General features: G+C 42.6%; 1 protein-coding gene across 3 annotated transcripts in view; it reads left to right on the top strand.

Annotated features, from left to right (window-relative positions):
- The window catches only part of PRKAR2A (protein kinase cAMP-dependent type II regulatory subunit alpha), a 123,043-nt gene extending 101,752 nt beyond the window's left edge, over window positions 1-21,291 (top strand). For all 3 annotated transcript variants that reach the window (XM_084840636.1, XM_084840638.1, XM_084840637.1), the window contains exons 6-11: window positions 41-194; window positions 6,314-6,415; window positions 7,305-7,379; window positions 9,515-9,580; window positions 12,781-12,919; window positions 15,090-21,291. In XM_084840636.1, coding sequence (XP_084696762.1) covers window positions 41-194; window positions 6,314-6,415; window positions 7,305-7,379; window positions 9,515-9,580; window positions 12,781-12,919; window positions 15,090-15,223 — 670 coding nt within the window. In that variant the 3' untranslated portion in view covers window positions 15,224-21,291. The remainder of the gene's footprint in view (window positions 1-40; window positions 195-6,313; window positions 6,416-7,304; window positions 7,380-9,514; window positions 9,581-12,780; window positions 12,920-15,089) is intronic.
- The last annotated feature ends 1,832 nt before the right edge of the window (window positions 21,292-23,123 follow it).

The raw sequence follows: 23,123 nt of genomic DNA, 5'->3' as shown, positions 1-23,123 counted from the left end.
TTGGTCTAATGCTCACAGTTTGTGTTTCCCATCACTCTAGGGGATTGTATGATATTTTTGTAGCACGAGATGGCCAGACTCGTTGTGTTGGCCGCTATGATAATCATGGCAGTTTTGGGGAACTGGCCTTGATGTACAACACTCCTAGAGCTGCGACTATTGTTGCCACAACAGAAGGATCCCTTTGGGGATTGGTAAGTTTTTTTGGGGGAAAACAAGCTCTTATTTTACTTATACAGTAACAAACATAATGTCTACCTGCTATTGTTTTTCCTTTCCTTTACCCACCTTGATATGTAGCATTTTGCTAATTCCTGCTTTTGGCTGAGGTTTGCTATTTATTAATTATTGTCACATCTTAAAACAGGGATGAGGAGGGACTGGCATGCCTTTTGATCTGGCCTTGCTTCTCTCTTCCTTGGCCCCTGTAATTGCTGTGGGAGCGGTTTTGGTGGGGGCTTTAGCTGGGCAGAGAAGGGTTAATCCTCCTCATGCACCTTGATATCCCTGAAAATCTCCCAGGTAGCAATTAGGCCATAATGATTTTTTTTTCTCCCGGAGCCTACTTGTTCATTTGAGATCGGCTTTTCAAGGGGTGGGGTCACAGCTGGAGAAAGAAGGCAACAAAAGACGAACTGGAGGAGAGGAAACATGGGGTGGCCCTGCCCACCGCTATCTTTATCTTCATCTCTGTTGGCTTTGGCTCTGCCCACCACCAACTCTGATTCCCTCCCCCCCCCCCCAAGTATGCTGCTCCTGAGAGATTAGTCCCACAGGAGTGCAGTCCTTGACATAAAAATGTGTCGTCCGTCGCCCCCCTTCTTAAATTGGCCATTTTAACAGTTAAGCTTGCTATGCTGTGATTGTACAGGGCTTATTGAAAGACTAACCTCAGTAATCTTACCTAGGAACCTGGAGTCTAGACAGCCACCAGAGAGATTTTACTGCATTCGTGGCCTGTCTCTTGAACGTCAGTCCTCTTCCCCACCTGCACAAAATGGGTTGGGAACAGAATGATTGTAGTGACTGCTGGCTAAAGTTTTTAATTTTATTTTATTGAGCTTATTCGCCTTTCCAACAAAAATTACCCAAGGCACCATAAAGAAACAAGATGGGCAGTGTTGCTTAGGGAATGTTTGCGCGCTCCTCTTTCCCAGGACCAACAGCTGACGGAGATTCCTCCCACCAGCATTCCTAGCTTAGAAAGCAGTCCAGGGAGTGACCGAGCACAGATAGCAGACTTGGTGGATGCGCGACGCCGACGCAGAGAGCGGCGCCAGATGGAGGGCGCGGAAAGGAGGCGTAGTGCCCGGTTGGCGCGCAAACAACGGCTGCGCCCAGAGGCTCCAAGGGAAAAGGGGAGGGACTCTCCCTAGTCCTTAAGTTCAGGGGTCTGCCAGTAATTCCCTTTCAAACGGGGACCGACTGTTCCAACGTAGGGCATAGGTACTGTGCTGCTCAGATCTAGTTGCAATCGTATAGTTGTTAAGTTGTAAAAGAAGAATAAAGCTTTGAAAGGAATTCCTTTGTCTGTGTCTGGACTTGGCTACTGGTTTAGACAGAGAGAGACCTCCAAGGAGCCCTTGACAGTCATTTTGAATGACTTTATTTTTATTTATTACATTTATAGCCCGCAATTTTTCCTCTTTAAGAAATCCAAGGCGGCATACATAATCTTCCTCCTCTCCATTTAATCCTCACAACAACCCTGTGAGGTAGGTTGGGCTGAGAGTCTGTGACTGGCCCAAAGTCACCCATTGAGCTTCCATGGCCGAGTGGGGACTGGAACCCGGATCTTCTGCTTCCCAGTCCAACACTCTTGCCACTACACCACGCTGGCTAGTGAGATTTTTTTCCCCCTTGAAGCTCAGACTCACCCATGCCATATTGCAAACAGCTTTTGAAAGCTTCCTCATTTTCAGAAGCTATTTGCCATGTGGCATAAGAAACTGTTCAAGAAAAAAAAAAAAGCCAAATCCCCCCTTGCATGCAGAACTAGCTGTGTAGTACTTTAGATTCCAGCCAGTAGTGTTTGGTTCCAGTGGCCAGTTGGCTCTTGTATATTTGCTTTGGGGGTTCTATATATGGAGAAACTCTCTTCTACCCAGGAGGGAATGGGAAGAGCTTTGCACAGTTCCCGGAGCAGACCAACATCATTGCTGCTTTTTCTGGAATATGTTTACAAAATGAGGAACTTCCCTTCACGCACTAATCTATGGTATTTGTGCAGCTGCTAATCTCATGGTTGCCTGCAGTCATTTGCCTTGGTGACTCTGACATCACAGAGGCCTTTGAAGTTTAATGGATTATTATATATCCATTCTGTTCACCAGGCTTCATGAGAACCAGTATAAAATCCATGTGATAGGGGTGTTTTGATCAAACTGTGTACACCAGTATGCTTGTGCATCCTCCAGCGAGGGTTTGGTGGTTTGTCATCCCTTTCCTTGCTGTTCACTGAAAATGACAATTCAAGTACATAATACGAAATTCTTAATACTAATGTAAATTTACTGATCAGAGAAGGGCAAAATGAGTGATGGCATATTTTATTCCAGATTCTTTTTCAGATTCAGGATGCTATTTGTTAATCTCTTTTGCAATCAATTTGTTCATTATTTTTAAAGCAGAGTGATGAAAATGTTGGAGAGAAATGTAAACAGGATCATGCCCTAGATGTGGTTTTTCCTGGGCATAATTATATTTCCACTTGATTATCGACACTATTTTCAACTTCCCAGAGATTCTCTCCATTGTTCCCTGCCTTCCTCATAAATGTCTCTGTCACCTTGGAACAGCTCTCTCAATTACCTTACTTTGTCTAACAGTTGCTTATTAGAGCCCTGGGGGCACTTCTGAATGACAGGCCTCCTCTACCTCCCACGCCATAATCAAAAGCCATCAACCAACAGCAGCACTGCAAGCCTGTGCTGACAAAAATGGGAAACTGCATTACTACCTTCTGTACTTCTTGCGCTACAGATACTGACCTCTCTTGTTCCACTGTATGGTTTTGCTACTTCTGGAGATTTTCCATAGCCAAGTAGGTATCTTCAGCTCTAAATGGTCTTCCAAACCCAGTTCGGCACCCTTGCTAATGCACTGCTTCCAACCAGGATTTCCTTTCTGTCACACTTTCCCTCCTCTTTGTCCAAGAAATAGCCTCTGTTTCAGAAACTGACAATTTTCAGAGTAACTCCTTTCTGTTTTTAGACTATTTCCGGGAGTCCCAAACCACAGTATCTGAGTGCCTTTTTCTTTTTTATATAGTTATCAGTATCTAGAAAAGCAAGGTTGAGCAGGTCTTTCCCTGTGTTTATGCAGAGGAGGAGTTAAAGCTGAGACGATAAATATGTGATTCAGGTTTCCCCTTTGTTTGGCTTTTATGCCTAATGTACACTTTGAATCCTCCCTTCCAGAACTCTCTCATCAGCCATTCCGCCTAACTGCAGCTGAAGAAGAGGTGAGACAGTGAAGGCTGGAACCAGCTGTCATTTGACTTCTCTCCTCCCAGGCCAAGGGACCCGCATTTGCTTATTTTCCTCTTCCTTTCAGTCCTTTTCCCCCTTTGAATTTCTATTACGTTGTAAGCCGTCTTAAACTCTGAACCTCCTTGTGTGCATTTTAAATATGGCAAATCAATATCTAAATGCACATTTCAGCATTCAAATGGCTCCATATGAGCTCACTTCTCTGAGAGCACTGAGATTTCACAGTAGAATAGCTGCCTTCCTTGAATCTTGTCTAAGGCATTCTACCTCACACTATGTCCTTGTATCTTGTCTTGTCAAAAGGCATTCTAGAAATTTATGCGGGAAAGATTATTCATGCCACCAGTAAAACTCTGATACTACTAATGCAGGGAGAAATGTGCAACAACTCATTGAACCTATTTTCTTTGGGAATAGAACTGCACGTTAAGCCACTGCTGGCATTGAGTGAATTGTCTATGGACACAAGATGGTAGGCTTCCCAAGTCGCTTACTAGTGCTACCGTCTTCAGGAACTAAACAATGTCACACAATTTGTGTTCACTTTTTAAAAAAAGATACGTATTTTATTTCTAGTCCATTGCTGACATCACTAAAACAATAATTTCCCCTATGATTGAGTCACATCCTGGATATCATTTATGCCTCCTCTGATTATGGATTTATATCCAGACGCAATGATCAAGTCCCCTTGCTGCTTCCTTCATAGCATCCGAGACCTGCCTTTCTGTGTCCACACAGTCGTGAAGTAGGTCTACAATGACTTATCTCTCTCTGACATAATTCTGGTGCTAATTCTGTTGCGTTTAAACACAACACTACCTGCCTCCTGTCCTGCTTTAGTCAAGACGCCATCCTTCAGCCCTCTGTTCAACCCTCTAACGGCACTCAGTGCAAGTGTGAAGTTACAGATGCACTTCATGGCAGGGTTTTCAGGTTCTCAAGCATCATGTTCGCTATTGCATGTGAGGCATGTCTTCACGTAAACGTTGCAAAGGGCAGTTTAATCATGATTTCTGTTGACTCCCTTTCGTTGTTGACGCAGGAGTTTTAAGTACACTCTAGCAACAAAATGGCAAACATAGCAGTGAGGGTGAGAGAGAGGTTTCTAGTGGTACGGGTGGTGAGAATAACAGGTTTTAAATATATGTGTATGTATATATGCAAGGGGCCGCGGTGGCTTAGTGGTTAAAACGCTGAACTGCAGACCGGAAGGTTGGCAGGACAGCAGTTCGAGACCCGAGTGCCGCGTGACGGAGTGAGCTCCCGTCTTCGGTCCCAGCTCCTGCCAACCTAGCAGTTCGAAAGCAAGAAATTGCAAGTAGATAAATAGGTACCGCTTTGGCGGGAAAGGTAACAGCGTTCCGTGCACCTTGGTGTTCAGTCATGCCAGCCACATGACCACGGAAGCATCTTCGGACAGCGCTGGCTCTTTGGCTTAGAAATGGAGATGAGCACCACACCCTAGAGTCGGACACGACTGGTTGGGGACACCTTTTTATATATGCATACACACATGCAAAATGGCTGCCCTTCACTAGGGAATTTAAATTCAGAGAATATTATATTAAAAGCAAGCAGACAATAAGGTAAAACTTTCCAGTTTTACTGGATGTACGTATTCGCTCAAGACTATGGTGAGAACACACTGAGGGCTGATTCTCATGCATATACAACTACATGAATATGGCATATGAATATTTTGTAACATGGGAAAGGTGGTGACAGTGTTTCTACCTGGTTGTGTGTTTTAGAAGATACCTTATGTGTGTACTGAGGCAACAATAATGTTGCTGTGGCCTTTCAAATATTACAAGTAACACTGTCAGTGTGTGTGCCTGCATGAAAACTAAGGTGGGAATTTGTGCTGAATCTGGAGAATCTCAAGCCCACTTGATCATATATCACCACCTAGTGGACACTTTATCATGTAGATCAGCCTTTTTCAATCTGAAGCCATAAAGATGTGTTGGGCTACAACTCACAGCATCCCTTAGCCATTGCTGATGTCGATGCTTACCCCTAGGTAAAAATCAGCATGGGAGTTACCACACTGAATCTGTGCTGTACCTGTCCATTATTTTCTCTGCCTGCAGTGGTCAGAACTAATTGATGTAGAAAGCTTTAAGCTGTTTCGGATCCTACACAATTTACAAGCTGTCTGCTTTTCCAAAAGTGTCCTTGGACTGGCTAATGGGTCCTGATTTTAATGGCCAATCTGCAATTGGGCTGAGCAAAACTTCCTTTGTGATGTATAAGGAACAACTGTCTGAGAGTATTTCCTTCCTTCCTTCCTTCCTTCCTTCCTTCCTTCCTTCCTTCCTTTGCTGTATTCCATTGCTAAATTGGTGGGAAAGGTTGAAGACTTCTTGAAGAGTAATCAGTCTTATAATATGATAGCACAAAGTGCAGTGAGACAAACTGGCTTATTGTGGCTTGATCTTTCTGTTAGGCTATTGCTTCCTAATGCTCAATAAACCAGTTAGGCAGCATTTCTTGCCTAAATAAATGTTTGTTCTTTCTCAACAGCCAGTTTCTTGACTACATCCTCTGCATCAAATATAAGGACATGCAGAGAAAGAAAGTTTAGGAAAGAGCATTTTTTCCTCTCAGCGCTCTTCCTGTTCCCTTTCCAACGTTAATATTATTATTGGCATTTGCAGAAGTTAGATGGCTAGATGAATATGATACTTATTCATACAAATAATTGAAACATAACTTTAAAATGGGTGTGTTCTTTGTGTTGATGGGGCCCTGGTTTGACTAGCTCAGATAGAAATGGCCAAGGGAAATAACCTACTTTTCTATACTGTTTCTTAAAGGATCGAGTGACATTCAGAAGAATTATACTGAAAAACAATGCAAAGAAAAGGAAGACGTATGAACTATTTATTGAGTCAGTGCCCCTTCTTAAGTCGCTGGAGGTAAAGTCCTTTGTGGGAGGTGATCCACAAAGAATTACTAAATTAACTTTTTCACAAATGCAATTATTTAGGGAATGATTCAGTCTGCTAGGATAGGAAAAGACGTGTAACACCAGCCACTTTAGAGCTATAATGTCTTCCTGTATTAAGCTTTGTTGACCAGCCTTGCCACTTACCTGGATACTCTTCCCCAGCTGAATACCCAACTGTGCAAGGCTATGGAGTCTTGATGTGTGACTTTCTCTCTCTGACGTGAAAGGGCTTCTAGTGGGAGAATGTCAAGCTAGATGCAGAGCCTACAAAGTGCCGAGCTACGTTGAATGTGTGGCAGTGCTGGGTTACCTGGCAGAGAGTCAAGAATGCTGTCACCATAGGCTGCATGCTCAGCTCTCTGATTAGGGCCCTCCTGGTTTCCATCTCAGTAAAAATGAAGACAAAGAGCTATACATGCATTCTGGAAAGGCATTGGAGTGATTGCCATTGCTGCTTCTCTTTGGCTCCCTGGTCTAAAGGGAGCAGAAACAGCTAATGGCTGCTGGACACAACAGCAAGAAATGGGAGTTGGGAGAAGTGGCAAAATGCAGTCTTCCCTGCCACTTCCTTTGGGCTAGCAGATCTAAGGGAAGCAGTGGAAGAGATGAGGATATGGACACAGACAGGCATGGCTGACTAGAACAGTAGTTGGGCAAACAGTCCCTGAGTAATAATTGCAGAGCTCCTTGGGGCATAGTTATGACTTACTGGAACGCCTCTCAGAATGCAAAATAATAAAATGGAGTTTTGCATCTATCCACATATGGATGATTTTGGCTCCTCATTATGGAAGTAGTTGGGTTATGCCAGAGGAAGGGTCAGGATAGGTGGAATTCATTTTTTGTTTCCGTTGCAGCCTTCAGAGCGAATGAAAATTGTTGATGTAATAGGGGAGAAGACATATCAAGATGGAGACCGTATCATTTCTCAGGTATGTAGACACAGATCATGGTTGGTTTAGGTTGACTTCATTATTAGCATGAGCTGTTATACCCCATTTAAACTGCTAATGCCTACTTACGTCTATTGGTAATTTTTAAAAATTTACTTATGAGCCATAAATCTAATATGCGTTTTATATGGAGGGAGAAAGAACCAAAAAATGCTGGATTTTATAGGATGGTCTATAAGTGCCTTCATTTCTTGGGAACAGCAGGAAGATAGTGATCCATGGATATGGTTTATTAGTGCTCTGGAAATATCAAGATTCTCTGATTCTTTACATGCTGAAGGGATTAATTGCTGGATTTGGTTTTATAGAACTGCAATATGTTCTTCTTGCAACAATATCTTGTCCATTTTTGAGTTTCATGTGTAGCCAGTGTTGCATAATACACATCATGTGTGTCCTTTTTCTATATCTAAGTTAACAAAAATATTTTATTTGCTTATCTGGCAGATATAACCTTTCCCCTAGTTAAGTTTTCAAGGCATCTTATAAACAAGTCTGAAATAAGCTTGTTACAATCTCAGCAGGGGCAGGCTTCTACATCCTGATTATCTGTCCAAGAACAAAGGAATAGATGCCCCCACCCTACACCTGATAACTGCTCAGGTTCTGACTGTCTTGGGCTCACCAGTGGAGGAGAGAACAACGCCTTCCTGGAAGTACCCCCACCCCACCCACATTCCAGGAGTGGATAAGTGTCTGGGTCAGGAGAACAAGGCTCCTACCACATACAACTATCTTCAGACAGCTGGGTTGATGGTAGTCAGAATCCTCGCAGGTTGAAGCTTGATAGACTTGCTGTCCTCTCCCACTGATTGTCGTGGCAGTTAGTCCAAAACAATATGAAACTTAAGTGGTTAGTTCAAATCAATGTTTGAAATGCGAGAGCCTCTGGCTCTCACTGCCCACTGACTACCCTGGGGTTGACAGCTCAAGAATCTTAGCTATTGCCATCAGGCACTGCAACTATCCCACCCCCATCACACACACACACACACACACACACACACACACTGAAGAGGTCCATTTGTGTATCCCATCTATTCATCTTAACCATTTATATCCCATCCCTCTGAAGCTTGAGGCGGCTTACAACATTATCAGACTTAAAATACTATAGTTAAAACCCAGTTGAAAGAATAATACAATAAAACCCACAGCAGTGCAGCTCACAGTAGAGAATTATTTTTTCAGCAGCAAACAAAGCAAAAAACCCCAACCATTGCACCTCTTCTAGAAAGCTAGCTTGGAGGAGCTGCTCCATACCTTATCAGGGAAGTCATCCTGTAGCTTCTGATGATTGCCATATAGGCTCTGCTTCTTGCCGTGTATGTTCTCACCATGTGCAGCAAAAACATGAAGCAGGGCCTGATTTGAGGAGTGCAGTATTTTGGTTGATCCTGGGATTACAAGACAGTGTCACGCATGAGTATTGAACCTGATGGGCGTTCCTTGCTTTGGGGGAAAGTTGGGACTTCAGAATAGCTAAGGTGCTCTACAGTTGCTGTTGCTCTCTCCTGTGGAAGAATTTCAAGTATAACTTGAAAAAAATTATTGAATGGGACTATTATAAAGATTAAAAACCATTCCCTTCAGGCTGACATTCACTTACATCTTTTACTCTGGTGTGGATGTAGAATGAAGGGAGTGCTCAGGTAAAATATGGAGAGCGCGTTTAAAATACTCAGAAGCAGCAGAATACTTGGATCCTTTGTGTCAGTGTTTCTAAAGTGATACTTGCCAAATTTTACAGAAACCTCTTAGTTCATTTGTGCTTGTTTTTTTAAACTCTTGTTATTCATAGCAGAGTACAGAAAGTAAAGTGAGAATAAGACCCTGGAGTGACCAGTGTTCTAAGTATGACTACTTTGGCCCATTAATGTGCACTGTTTTTCTTTCCCTGGCCAAAACGTTCCAGTATTGCTGTGGTACTTCATGGGTCTTTTGCCATCTTGTATTTAGTTGTAACTCAACATGATCCTGTTCTCTTCCCTCTATGCTCTTCGTTGCCTTTTCTAGCAGCTACTTCAGAAATTTAACACAATCTGGTTTGAAGCCAGTGTTTGAGCAGAGCTTCAGAAAATGAAAAATCTGAAAACTACTTCTTGTTTTCACAGGGTGATAAAGCAGACAGCTTTTTCATTGTACAGTCTGGTGAAGTAAAAATCTTGATTAAAAGTAAGGTGAGTTCAAATATGTTTGTGGTGGTGATTGCTTAGAGGTTTTGACACGAAAATATCAAGAAAGGCCAAGTAAGTTTCCAAGTTAGGCATTTCCCAGAATCCTGCTATGGTCAGTAGTCGTTATTGCTGGGCTGGGGAATCTCAAGTCAAGGGGCCAAATCCAGCCCTCTTGGGGCCCCAGTCCAGCCTTCTGGGGTACCCTGGAGGGCCACACCTCCTTCCCCTGGCCTCGCCCCCTTTCGCCCGACCACCAGTTGTTTGGTGGTTTCCTGACGTTTGCACATTTTCTTTTCCATTCTGAAAGGTTGAAATGCCTCTCCTACATTGCTGGCAGTAAGAGCTTTAAGCTACAGTATGCTGGTATGCTTGGCCCTGCCCCTTCTGCCTTGGCCCCATCCACCCCGAGAGGACTTCCGAAATTGCATTTAGCTCTTGGGCTAAAAGAGGTCCCCCTTCCCTGCCGAATTGTATCCCATAGTTATTGCGATGGAAAGCAACTGTATGCAGCTGCCAGCCCCTTAGGCTGCTTAAGGCTGGAGTAGGCTGTGAGCAAGACCACCACAACGGCTTCTAGCTAAATGACTGGCTGTCTTAATCATGGCAGATTAAATAAACTGGCATGTAAATCACAATGGTCCTCTTCATAAGCTTATTTATTTGATTTATACCCCACCTTTCTACCAAAAATGGCACTTATTAGAACATAAGAAGAGCCATGCTGGATCAGACCAAGGGTCCATCTAGTCTAGCATTCTGTTCACACAGTGGCCAACCAGCTGCCCATGGGAAACTCAAATCAGCTTACGAAAACAATTTAAAATAGATAAACAATGAAACACATTAAAATACAATAAAGAACATAACAATTACGGAATAAAAACAGCACCCAAGTAACAGACCCATTTACAGGCCAAAGGCCTTCTTGAATAAAGTGGTCTTTGCCTGCCATAGAAAGGATAGTAGAGAGGGAGCGAGCCTAACTTCCCTTGGGAAGGAGTTCCACAGCTTGGGAGTGGCCACTGAGAAAGCCCCCCGCCCCCCCGTTGCTACCAACACGACCCTGGATGGTGATGGTCTCGAAAGAAGGGCCTCTCCAGAACACCTTAAGGACCAGGCAGGCTCATATGGGAGAAGGCGGTCTTTCAGGTAGCCTGGTCCCAAGATGTATAGGGCTTCATAGGTCATAACCAGCACTTTGAATTTTGTCCAGAAACAGACTGGTAGCTAGTGAAGCTGCTGTAACAAGGGCATTCAGTGTAAGCTGCTGATTACAGGAGCATTCAGCATGCTCCTGTAATCAGCCCTGGTCAGCAGTCTCGCCGCAAGAGTCTGGATCAGCTGAAGTTTCTGAACAGTTTTCAAAGGCAGCTCCACATAGAGTGTGTTACAGTAGACCAAATGTAATGAAACTAAGGCATTTGTGACCACAGCCAGATCAGACATATGTAGGAATGGGCACAGTTGGTGCACTAGCCTCAGCTGTGCAAATGCAGTCCTGGCCACCACCGAGACCTCAGCATCCAGGTTTAGGGCCAAGTCCAAGAATACACCCAAACTGTGAATTTGAGTCTTCAGGGGGAGTGTAACCATCCAGCATAGATAGAATCCCTGTTCCCAGATCTGCCTTTCCACTGACCAGGAGTACCTCTGTCTTGTTTGGATTAAGCTTCAGTTTGTTTTCCCTCCTCCAGCCCTTGTTGATATCCGGCACCGATTTAGATTGGGGCATCTGGTTGGCCACTGTGAGAACAGAATGCTGGACTAGATAGGCGTTTGCTTTGATTCAGCATGTCGCTTCTTATGTGCTCTCTCCCCCTTAGCTGTGTAAATTCCCCACTTGCATATCAGTTTTAACTCTGTTGTAGGGTTACATTTGCACCGCTAAGCATAGTTAATGGTAACTGGAGGTTGCCAGCCATCTTCAAACCAAGGGCCCAAAATCTGGTTAAATGTACTTAGCATTGGTGCAGGTATAGCATTGTACCATGTTTACAAGAAAATAGAGAACTTGTGCCCCAGACCCCTTATCTCTGCTGCATATGAACCCATGGTTCACTCTGGCTTTTATATCTGCACTGGGCCACTAAATCAGTTTTATATAAATCATACCATGTGCTAACCGTCACAACATGCCCTGGCAATCAGCAAAGTTCTTGTATTGCCTAATGGAGCAGTTGTTGTTGTTGTTGTTCAGTCGTTAAGTCATGTCCGACTCTTCGTGATCCCACAGACCATAGCACGCCAGGCCTTCCTGTCCTACGCTCTCTCCCAGAGCGTGCTCAAGTTCATATTCATTGTATCGGTGATGCTATCTAGCCATTTCATCCTCTGCCGTCCCCTTCTCCTTTTGCCTTCAATCTTTCCCAGCATCAGGGTCTTTTCCAGGGAGTTTTCTCCTCGCATTAGGTGGCCAAAATGTTTGAGCTTCAGCTTCAGTATCTGTCCTTTCAATGAGCAGTCAGGGTTGATTTCCTTTAGGATTCACCAATTTGACCTCCTTGCAGTCCAGGGGACTCGTAAGAGTCTTCTCCAGCACCACAATTCGAAAGCATAAATTCTTCGTCGCTCAGTCTTCCTTATAGTTAATGGAGCAGTAATAGAATGTATTCTATTCTATTCTGTTCTATTCTATTCTATTCTATTCTATTCTATTCTATTCTATTGTTTGTGATTCTATTATCACAAACAAGCAAATTGGAGTATCTTAGTGCTCTACTTTCTCAGCAGCTTCCTTTTTGCTTTTGAATGAAATCTGTCTTCCCACATTCTGCTGCTGTAGATACAATTCTAAGGGGCCAAAGCCTCCTTGTAAGTAGGTTGGCAAAATAACCAAGATAATTGCTGCATATACGGAATGCTAGACCATCCCATGCTTGCTCCTGAAAGCGAAACTTCCCCTGTTTTTATTTACTTATTTTATATATTTATACTCCTCCAAACATGACTTTAGTACAGATTCCCCATGGCAGCTAACACTACAGAATAAAACAACAAGAATCATAAATAGCTTCAAAATCAATTTAAAATCACATGATTTACAATTTTAAAAAACACAGATTCGCAGTTCATAGCTGGACCAACCTCGTTCGCTGAAGCCCTGCTGAAATTTTTTAAAAATGTGTTTGCCTGCTTAAAAAAAAAAACATGAACAATGCTTTATTTCCATTATAACATTTCCAAATGGCATGTTTCTAATGCAGACTGTCACAGGCAAGGATGCAAACCAGGAGGTGGAGATTGCTCGGTGTCAAAAAGGACAGTATTTTGGAGAACTTGCTCTTGTTACCAACAAACCCAGAGCAGCCTCTGCCTATGCGGTTGGGGAGGTCAAATGTTTAGGTAAGGACTCTTTCTGTTCTTGTGTGTGCCTTTTCTGGTCAAGCACCCTCGGAATGCGGCTCTGTTGGTTCACCTCCCCCATACTGTTCCATTTGGATCCATAATCTGTTTAGAAGGGAACTTCAGCTCCACCTGTGAGAGAGCAGTCCCAGTGTGGCCCCCTCTCCCTCGGGTTTATGGTTTAAATGTGCTGCCTGATCTTTAGAATCTTGGCTTCCATTATTCCAGGGACTAGAAGTTGCAAGAAACTATTTTGTGCAAATGTTAGCAGCTTGCACTCGGGCATGTAAGTGGTCCATAAACTATGGATTCATGAGACCTGGTGCTTTCATTATAGTTTAAAGAAGTCAAGTTCCTACCTTACACTGCTGTGAGGAAAACATTAGGAACACAATAGCAGCCGTTGCCATCCTTTCTTTGCCTCTATGCACATGCTGTGTGTATGTGTGTACACAGAGAGCTGGCACGAAAGCTCTTTTGAGCCTCACTCTTTTCTCTAATGCACAGGTGGGCAACTTGTGGCCCATAGGCCTCATGCCCCTCCCACTTATTTGTGTATCCGCCCTGCCAGATTTGCTGCTGTGGGGTGTGGGGTGTGCATGCCTTGTTTAGAAGCAGAATCACACTCCTGGGAGCCTGTTTTTGCTTCCAAACAAGGCACGGGCTCCCTGTGCACCTTGTTTTAAAGCAAATTACTGCTTTTTTGCCACTGCTGTGCTGCCAAATGTTGGCAGCAGTGTGGAGCAGGACTGTGGCCCCCAGTGAAGTCTGAGGGTGGGGCAATGCAGCGGCTAGAACATACACCCCAGTGTTCTCTAGAGCAGGGATAGGCAGAAAGTAGATCTCCCAATGTTTTGGACTTCAAGTCCTAGCATTCCTGACTATCGGCCATGCTTGCAGGGGCTTCTGGGAGTTGAAGTCTAAATATCTGGAGATATACCTTCTGGCCACCCCTGCTCTAGAACACAGTTTGAAAACCACTGACCTAGCAGAATGAAGAGAAGGCAAGCCAATGGGTGCTGGACAGATTTATTATCAAGCTGCTTTCCACATTTCCCTTTGTGTTTCTTGCATAAAAGTTCTCCTTGGGGGAAATATACTTAAACCAGGGGTGGGCAACCTGTGGCCCTCCAGATGTTGTTGGAGTCCAACTGCTGTCAGCCTCAGCCAGCATGGTTACTAGTTGGGGATGATGGGAACTGGAGTCCAACAGTGCTCATAGGGATGCAGGTTGCTCTCCCCTGTATTAAACCAAGACATATTCTCATTGAATTCTGTCTTTTCCAACTTTCTTCAGAGCCTGAGTGGCATTCAATAATTTTATTCTTTATTTTATAAATGTATATCCTGCCATTCAATGTTAAAACTCTTTCAGGGCAGTTTACAACATAGTGGTAAAAATAATGATAAAACCATTGGAGTCAACAACAAGTACAACAGCAGGATAGCTGCAGTGTTAAAACAATTTCCATGAAAGATTTAAAAGCCTGGGAAAATGAAAAGGCCTTTGCTTGGTGTCAAAAAGACATTAAGGTAGACACCAGGCAGGTCTCCCTGGGGAGAGCATTCCTTATTTGGGGCATCAAAACTCTGAGATGGCTCCTCTTCTGAATAGTAGGTTCCATTCTGGTGTATTGATCACGTAAAAGCATCTCTCCGATATGGTTAGCCATTTACTTTGTTTTAAGTTGGGAGAGCTGGAATTCAATCACAGTTGCTCTCCTGATTGGAATACTAAGGTGGTTTCTCTGAGCAAGAAACACTTTCATTTGGAAGTCCGGACGCCAGCTTGTTAATAAATCTAACCTGTTCTCGTTGGCTTGGTCTTCTCTTCATTCTGCTGGGTATTCTCTGTAACCCAGCATTGGAGGTGCTTCTAGAACAGCCTTGGGGCCAGGGTGGATAGCTACACCAAACAAAAGTTTGCTGTCTGTGCAAAATGGCTTCCTCTGAAGCAGGGGAAATAAACGGGTTTGGCAGGGGGCGTTTGGCCCCACGGCCAGTGCAGCCACCCAAATCATAAACCTGGTGGCTACTCTGCAGGATCGGTTTATAAACCTCCAGGAATTAGATCTCCCAGCTTCCCTGGGTAACTTGTTCTGTCGCCCAGTTTGTGTGGCACTGGGTGTGTGCTTCCATTTCCCTTTCGTCTCTCTCTGTCTCTGTGCAGTTATGGATGTGCAGGCGTTCGAGCGGTTACTTGGGCCTTGCATGGACATTATGAAGAGGAATATAACACATTATGAAGAGCAGCTGGTGGCCTTGTTTGGTTCAAGCATGGACCTGACCAATCCGGGCAATTAGGCACAGGAACACCTTCATGCCTTCTCGGTTCAAGACACAGAAAAGTCTCCTATTGGCAACAACGCAGCACCACACAAATGAAAAACGGACACGACGGGACAGTGGCTGTTGGTGTCTTCTTGGGCATTTTTTTAGAAACCCACATAGGTCTCAGCACAGCTGGATGGGTCAAGGTTTGCTCCAGGCCTCCGCTTTGCTGCTGAAATTTCATTATTAGACCTAGCTTACTGCCGAGTCTCTTAATTCTCCTTTTCACATTGTTTGGTTCAGAATGGCATGTCTCTCCAACAGTTCAAGTGCCTGATATGAAAGATGTGGAGCCCTCTATTTGTTGTTCTTGTTTAAAAAAAAGAAAGAAGGAAAGAAAGAAAGAACTTTGTAATCAGTGATTTGGGATAGCAGGTGGCTCTTCCTTCACTCAAGGACAACCACCTCCTTAGCAGCAGCATCTTTTTGACACTGTTTTCCTGAGAGTATCAAAATCTGCTTTTAATAATGATTATATACTTGGATTTGAAGTAGTTGGTAATGTCAAAGGGGTTAGGAAGATTTCAGAGCTAGTGAGCGTGCTCGTTCTGAGCTTTTCCTGCCCTCTGCTGGATATGGCGGGTACTGCAACTCTTAAAGCTTGAGTGTTCAGGAGGAATCTACCAGGCCAATAATGAGTGGTGAAGCCAATACTGAATTGTGAGCAGTATCTGTAACAGCAAACATAATTCTTTTTATATATATTTAAGGCTACAGTGAATTCGAATAATAGGCCATAGGATCCAGTGGTCACATGTGTGGCAGGTGTATTCTCTTCAGAAGGTCTGTCTGTTTCTTAAATTGGACTGATTTGTGGTCTGATGGGAGGCAGTAGAACATAACCCAAATTCCTGTACATGGGGATTCTTTCTACTCCTAGATTTCGCATGGCATCGCCCTTGGCAGAATCAGTTTTAATGCTCTTTTTTTAAAAAAGGAGGGTTGGGTTTTTTTTGTAACTTAAAGAATATTTATGTACTAAAGGGGATCCTTTCAACTGTAATTCTTTACAACATTCTTTAACGTAATTAGGTAAACTCTTTCCAATTACCAAGTCTATTTGCTAAATCTTTTTTTTAAATTAGCATTTTACTTCAAAAGTGAATGTTTTTTTAAAAAAACAAAACTAAAATGAAAAAATCTCATTTACTCTCTGAACTATTGATAATATGGCTGGAGGGATCTCTTTGAGAGATTCAGTCAATTACATTTTTAAAAAAATGCCTGCTAAGGCAGCAGCATTTAAAAATAAGTGTCTGTTTCTATAGTACTACTTAACCAAAAGTAACATCTGGATTAAATTTTATTCAAGTATTATCTCTACAAGAATTGGATCTTACAGTGGGTCTTTTTATAGCATTAGAAAGAACATTCTTAAAGGAAAAAAGGTACTGAACCCATTAGTAGTAATGTCAGTTGCCTCTTTCATTATCCGTGTTTCTCAGCATGTTGTAACCATGTCTATTTTGGAGAGAGATTGTCACTAATTGTGGATTTCCACCTAATAGAATAAGCAAACATTTACTCACTGTGGCTCTGCCATTTACACCTGAAACAATCCCACCATTCTGATTTCATTCCTTTTGGCGATGCCAAAGGTCCAACCCACAGGTCCTAGCAAGTAGCTATTTTCGAACTTGCTACAGTTTCTGTTCCTATGTTGGTAATTTAAGACTTACTTTTTACTGTATTGTTGAATCAGGGAATGACACTGTACTAGCTTCAAGGCAAAAGGACTTTACTTTTTTTGTTTTGAATGCCACTGGAAAAGGTCAATACCTGGTGAACATATCCTCTGTCTTTTTCCAGTGTCTCCGTTTCAACCATGTGTTCTCCGCTTATAGGTTTGCTACAGTCCCGAAAGCCCAGAAGAAAATGTGTTTCATTCATCTTACAATTTTACACCAAAGATATTGTTTTTTAATGGTACTATTCTCAGTTTGTGTAAAATTCTTCTGTGGATCTAATTTTAGAAGGAGATTGGTGGGAAAAGGTCACAGTGCAGCCTTTGTTGGTTGTGCAGGTGTGCATTCAAGCCATTCTTTTCTTTTGAGACTTGGTCAAATGTCAGTTGAGCTGAACAAGCCACAATTTCCAGTCAGCAGAGGATTGCTCCTCATTTGTACATCCTTTGCTGAGCGCTCGTCCATTGGAACCCTGGAGGCATTTTTGTGCATGTCCATTAGGTACATAGTCTAATATAACATTGCCTTATAGTGCTTACAGGTTGTACAATATGGCATCTCCTCCACCTGACCAAACTCAAGTAAAACTTGCTGGGGTTCTGTATGTTGGTGTTGTGGAGAGAATTCTGTGTTGGAGGGAAGGGATGTGCTGGAAGCCATGTGCAGAACTGAAAATGAGTGTGGATTGGGTGGAGCCATATGAGTTGGTACTGATCTATAGGCTTCCTGCTGAAAGTAGCTTTCTCTACTTTCTGAAGCAGGCAGTTGAAGGGCTGATTTGCACAACCCCAAATTGGGCTTACCTTTTCAATCTGCGCAAAATATTTTTTATCTCTGTGTGTTTATGGAAGGCAAACTGGTGATATGAATCACTTTATCATGAGCGCAATTCACTGGTGTTCCTGTGATAGGTTGTGTGAGAATTCCATCTGTACAGTCAATCAAGACAGAATTTTTTGTCTGCTGGATTTAAATACAAGTCCAATTTGTGGTCATGTGGATTGCTCCTCGCATTGAAGAGATCAACATTACTTTTTTAAATGAGCCATTTGGAATTTGTCAGAGTGAAAATGGTTTGGATATTGTAACATTACATGATTTGTTGTGCAATATTTAGAGTGGAAGCTAGTTAGAGCAATCTCGTAGACATCTACTACTTCTCCCCAATCCAGCTGGAGTCTAGCACCATTGACTAAAAGTGGTTCGTCTCCATCTTTGGATCCCTGCTTTACCTTGGCGTCACTTACCCCATATGACTTATTTGACCATCTGTCAAGAATTCTGCTTCTACTTCTGGTTTTGCTCTTTGTTAAGGGGGAAAGAGATCTGCCGTTAGTTCACGTAAGTTCATTGGTGATGTTTAGCTTTAATAAGAGAACTCAGCAGCAAAGTGGCTAAGAAGAGTGGTATCTCCTGAGACTGTCTTTTTTTGTTTGTTTAACTTTATGCTTGTCATTTTTGAGGTTGCTAGGAGGAGCTTACAGTATATTTCTGTTAATGTCACAGCACAGGTTTTCACAAAATGTATTAAACAAAATCCTGTCTATAAAACAAATATCAGCAAGAGAGTTCAGTTTTGCAGAAGGAAAAAAGGATAAGCCCTTTGTCATCCCCCCCCTTTCAGTTGTTCTTGACATGTATTTGTAAACTAGTCTTGCCAAAAATACAACTTTTCTGGGTTCCCCCCTCCAGTCATCTTTTGTTGTGAGTAGTGCTGGTGAGGTGAGTTTGTTCTATTTGCTCCAGCCACATGTTTCGTTTGAAGAGGCCTTCTCTGTGGTTTCTCCCTGTACAGGCTATAGGGCTATCTTGGACCTTGATCACCTAGGAAAAAGAAACTGGTCCCTAATCTCTTAGGAGCATGACACAAATTTGCTGAGCCTAACTAAAGCTTAAATGATATGCTATGAATGCTTTCTTCCGGTCACAAAGGTAATCTTAATTTTGCATAAAGATGCTACCTCAAGGCTCCAAGTGCTTTAAATGTGTCTTGCCTGTGAGAATTCCACAAATTGGTTCTGATAATTTTTTTGTTGCATTAAGTATGTGAGATGTTCTCTTTTTTATCTACTGGGGAGAGGCTTATTTTAACCTGCTTTTACAGCTAATATTTGATTTTTTTCAACAAATGTGGGCAGATTTGCAGAGGGATCAGTTCTTGCACTATAGTATCACCCAAGATGGGGAGAGAACATCTGCCATATAAGATGCTGGTCTCAATCTGATCTGGGGTTTGATTTCACTTCCAACTAATAAAAGCTGCCATGCCATGTCCAGCCTTCCTGATTACAGTCATGTGTGAGTGTGATGTGCTTTTAAAACTTCAGGCTTTTCAGTGCTTATTGATTAAAAGAGGTGATTCAGCTTAAGTGATGCATAACAGCTGAGAATGGGAAACACGTAGAGGTCATGGCCCCATGGTGCAAGAGTTCGCTTTATCAAAAGTTGTGTAACTTGGAGTATGGGGGAGAAGGGCAAAGTTTATTGGAAGAGCACCTGCTTTGTATGCCAAAAGCCCTGAGTTCAGTCTTTGGCATCTCCAGTTAAAAGGATCTTGGGTAGCAGGTGATAGGAAGTACTCCTCTCTGCCTGAGACTCTGGACAGCTACTGCCAATCAGAGTAGAGAGCTGAACTAGATTGACAAGTAGTCTCACCTAGGATAAGGCAGCTTCCCATGTTTTTCACGGTGGAGCCCATCTGAGATCATACCAATTCAGACTGCAGGTGGGGAGTGATATGCATGAATGCTCTCTCATGGGAAACTCCTTGCACATGGGAAGTTAGCATGTTGGAAAGAGAAGGTACTACATGACATTTCTGAATCTATGTTTCAACATTAAATTTCTAGCCCTAGAGAAGATTGAAAATGGGCAGACTGTGTGTCATTGGATCACATTAGAAACCCTCTGGGTTTTGAAACTTCTGAGTTTCAAAAGTTGCAGTTCTGCACTATTCCTACTTTGAGTTTCCCTGCTTGAAGTGCCAGATTTTCCCAAACCACATGTCCATTCTGTTAATCAGAATTCAGATTGGGTTTGTATCCTAAAGGAGACTCCAAAATTGGCAGCTGGAAGAAATCATTCAGTGACTTGTGTCTGGGTTTTAAGTTAATGGTGCCCAACAGTTCCATTCCATTCCATTCCATTCTATTTTATTTTTTTATTTTCTTAGGGAAAACTGCAGCTGCAGAAGGATGAATGATATGAAACGTAATAGTCTTGTGGCTCCTTAAAATCTAATCAGTTTATTATAATGCAGCTTTTGTAGGCTAGAGTCCACTTCATCAGATATTGAATTGACTTATATCTCCACATGAGTGTAGAGAGAAGAAAAAAGCAAGCAGTAAAGTCAGTGGGAAATGAAATGCAAAAAATGCAATGTGATAATTATGCTAAAGCTTGAATGTATGTAAAATAATGAGTGACCATTCATAAATCAGTGTTCATAACACAAAAATCCTAGCATTGGTAAGCTAATCCACACCAGTAGTGGGATAAAAACCTGTTTAGATTCACACCGCAGCTGATAGAATTGAACTTCTGGTAACTTACAATTCAGTGTTTCACGCTAGAGTCTCCCTTCTGAAATTGCTTTATTCAGGCATGGCCATTTTAAGGTCAGTAACGGCAGTACTCTAGGAGGTTGAAATGAATACTGTTGATATAAACTTATTTTATACATATATGCCAATTTTTGCCCCATAAGTCAGAGAAGGAAATAGCAGGATATTGGTGTGGTAACAGGACGGAATGCAGTCAACAGCAGTACCGCTGCCACTAAACATTTCTTCCAGTGAACCAGTAGTTTTCAGTCCTTGGTCTTCAGTCATTTGAGGGTCTTCTCTCACACTCCAGGGAACTGGAAGAAGATCTTAACTGCTCTCACTTCATTTCTGTCCAAACCTGTAAAGGTGATCAGCCTGGACTTGAAGATCCCCACAAGGTTTTAAGATGTATTGCATCCAGGGTGAAGGAACTTTAAAATGTTTGTTACTATACCAAAACAACAACAACACACCATTGCTGTAAAGTGGAAACTCTTTGGAATGAATCAACAAAATGTTTAATTTTCCTAGCCTTACTGAAACTGCTCTTCATCAGAGTTAGATTTCTTAGTCGGTTGTGGTACTGAAAACAGAAATTCAGGCAAAGTGAACTGTTCTTCTTACCCTAGCTTTCATGGGGCTACATGGAGCAGAGTTCATAGGAACTCTATAAATAATGAAGCTTGCATCATGGAAATAAAGTAGACCTGTTTCTACATCTGAGTTGTTGCTGCCAGTATTGCTTCAAGTAAAACAGATTTATCAATTTCATTTATGAGTCTCTAGATGAAACTCTCAGGGTGACATATATAAGAAAAACAAACACAATATAACCAATAAGAATCAATAACATTACTTAAACAAAATATTTAAAAGCAATAACAGTATTTTAGAAGCATAATATAAATATCAAGACAACCCAGAGAAAGGCACTTTTAAAATGCAGCTTTAAAACAAGAGCAAAGCAAGAAGCATATAAATAACTAAATACAATTTTGAAAGGCCAGAGAATTTTTCTTTAAAAAAATTGCCTAGTGCCTGAAAGTCAACAAAGTTGGTGCCAGGTGGCTATCTCTAGGGAAGGCAAAAAAGGAAGGGCCTGCTCATGAGTAGCCATCCACTGAATCACAGTATGCAGAGGCATTTGGAGCCTAGCTTCAGATTATTTATTTTAAAATTTATAAACTACCCTTCATCTGCTAAGGATCCCAAAGTGGTGTATGTAACAGTTTAAAAAGCATCCAATATGAAAACCATACAATTACAAATTAAAAGGAAAAAAGGCAACAGCAACAACTCTTCAACCAGCAAAGCCAACAAAAATGACTACATTTAAAAAAATGTTAAAATTCTAAAATGTTAAAATGCCTGGTTAAAGAATGTTTTAATTCAGAGCTGAAAGGAAAGCAAAGTCCATGCTAATTGCATCCCCTGTAGAAGGGTGTTCCAAAGCTAGGGTGCCACCACAGAGAAGGCCCTCTCCTTTGTAAATGCTGTGTATTTCTCCCACTAATGGTAGCTGGAGAAGGCCTACACTGAAGATCTTAATGTACAGGAAGGCTAGTATGGGAGGCGGGAGCCCTTCAGGTATTTTGGCCCCAAGCAGCTTAAGGCTTTAAGGGCACAGTCCTATCCCAGTGCTCGTAAGCCTCTGAACTCTGAGGCTTACGGGCATCTAATGCGGAGTGGGAGGAGCAGTGGAGGTGATCTTCACCTTCGTGCTCCTCCCACTCTGCATTTTCACTAGTCAGGCTTTTTTGCCCACCTAACTGGGGCACTGCGGGGGGGAGGCTGGAAAGGCCTGTGGATACTTGGTAAGTTGGCCTCTCCAGCTCCGCCCCCCCCTGAACTGCACACTTTACCTCCTCTCCAAGGTTGCTTTTGCGACCTCAGAAAGGCAGCTGGTGTGGTTCTCTTTTGTGCTGACTGGGGGGTGGGGGGAGGGAGGGCAGTGTGGATTCCTGGATCCGTGTTTGGAGCGCTTTCGCTGACCTTGGATCTATGAATCCGAAATATCCTATGGTCCTCCAGGTACTGTGTAGGGCCTATAGGATTGCTTCCTAAAGGTATCAACCATCACCTTGAACTGAGCCTGGTAGTGAATAGAGAGCCAGTGCTAATGCCTTAATAATTGGTGTAATGTGGCTTCATTGAGAAGAACCGGTAAGAATTCTGCCAGCTGAATTTTGTACAAGTTGAAGCTTCTGAATCAATTTTAAGGGCAGCCCTACATATAACACATTGCAGTAATCCAACCTGGATGTTGCCAGAGCATGAATCACTGTGGCAAGGCTCTGATGATGAACTCAGGGCTTGGGTAGGAACGTATGGGAAGAGGTACTCCTTCAGATACTGTGTTCCAAAGGCATGAAAGGCTTTATAGGTTAAAACCAGCACTTCAAATTGAGCCTGGAAATGAATGGGACGCCAGCGGAGATGATACAACTCTGGTATAATATCAGAACATTTGGCTCCGGTTAGTACTCTTGCCCCCATATTCTGTACTAACTGAAGTTTCTGGACTGTTTTCAAAGGCAGCCTCATGTAGAGTGTATTAGAATAATCCTGTTTCACTTTGATTGAGATATTGTTAATGGATTACATTCTACATATGCTTTCCTAGGTTGTAGGTGTGCCTTTCCA

This window comes from Heloderma suspectum, chromosome 2 (genome assembly GCF_057233095.1).
Source record: "Heloderma suspectum isolate Gila_16-S chromosome 2, 16-S_ref, whole genome shotgun sequence".
Lineage (NCBI taxonomy): Eukaryota > Metazoa > Chordata > Lepidosauria > Squamata > Helodermatidae > Heloderma > Heloderma suspectum.
The sequence above is the reverse complement of the archived record's forward strand: the minus strand, read 5'-3'. Positions and strand labels throughout refer to the sequence as shown.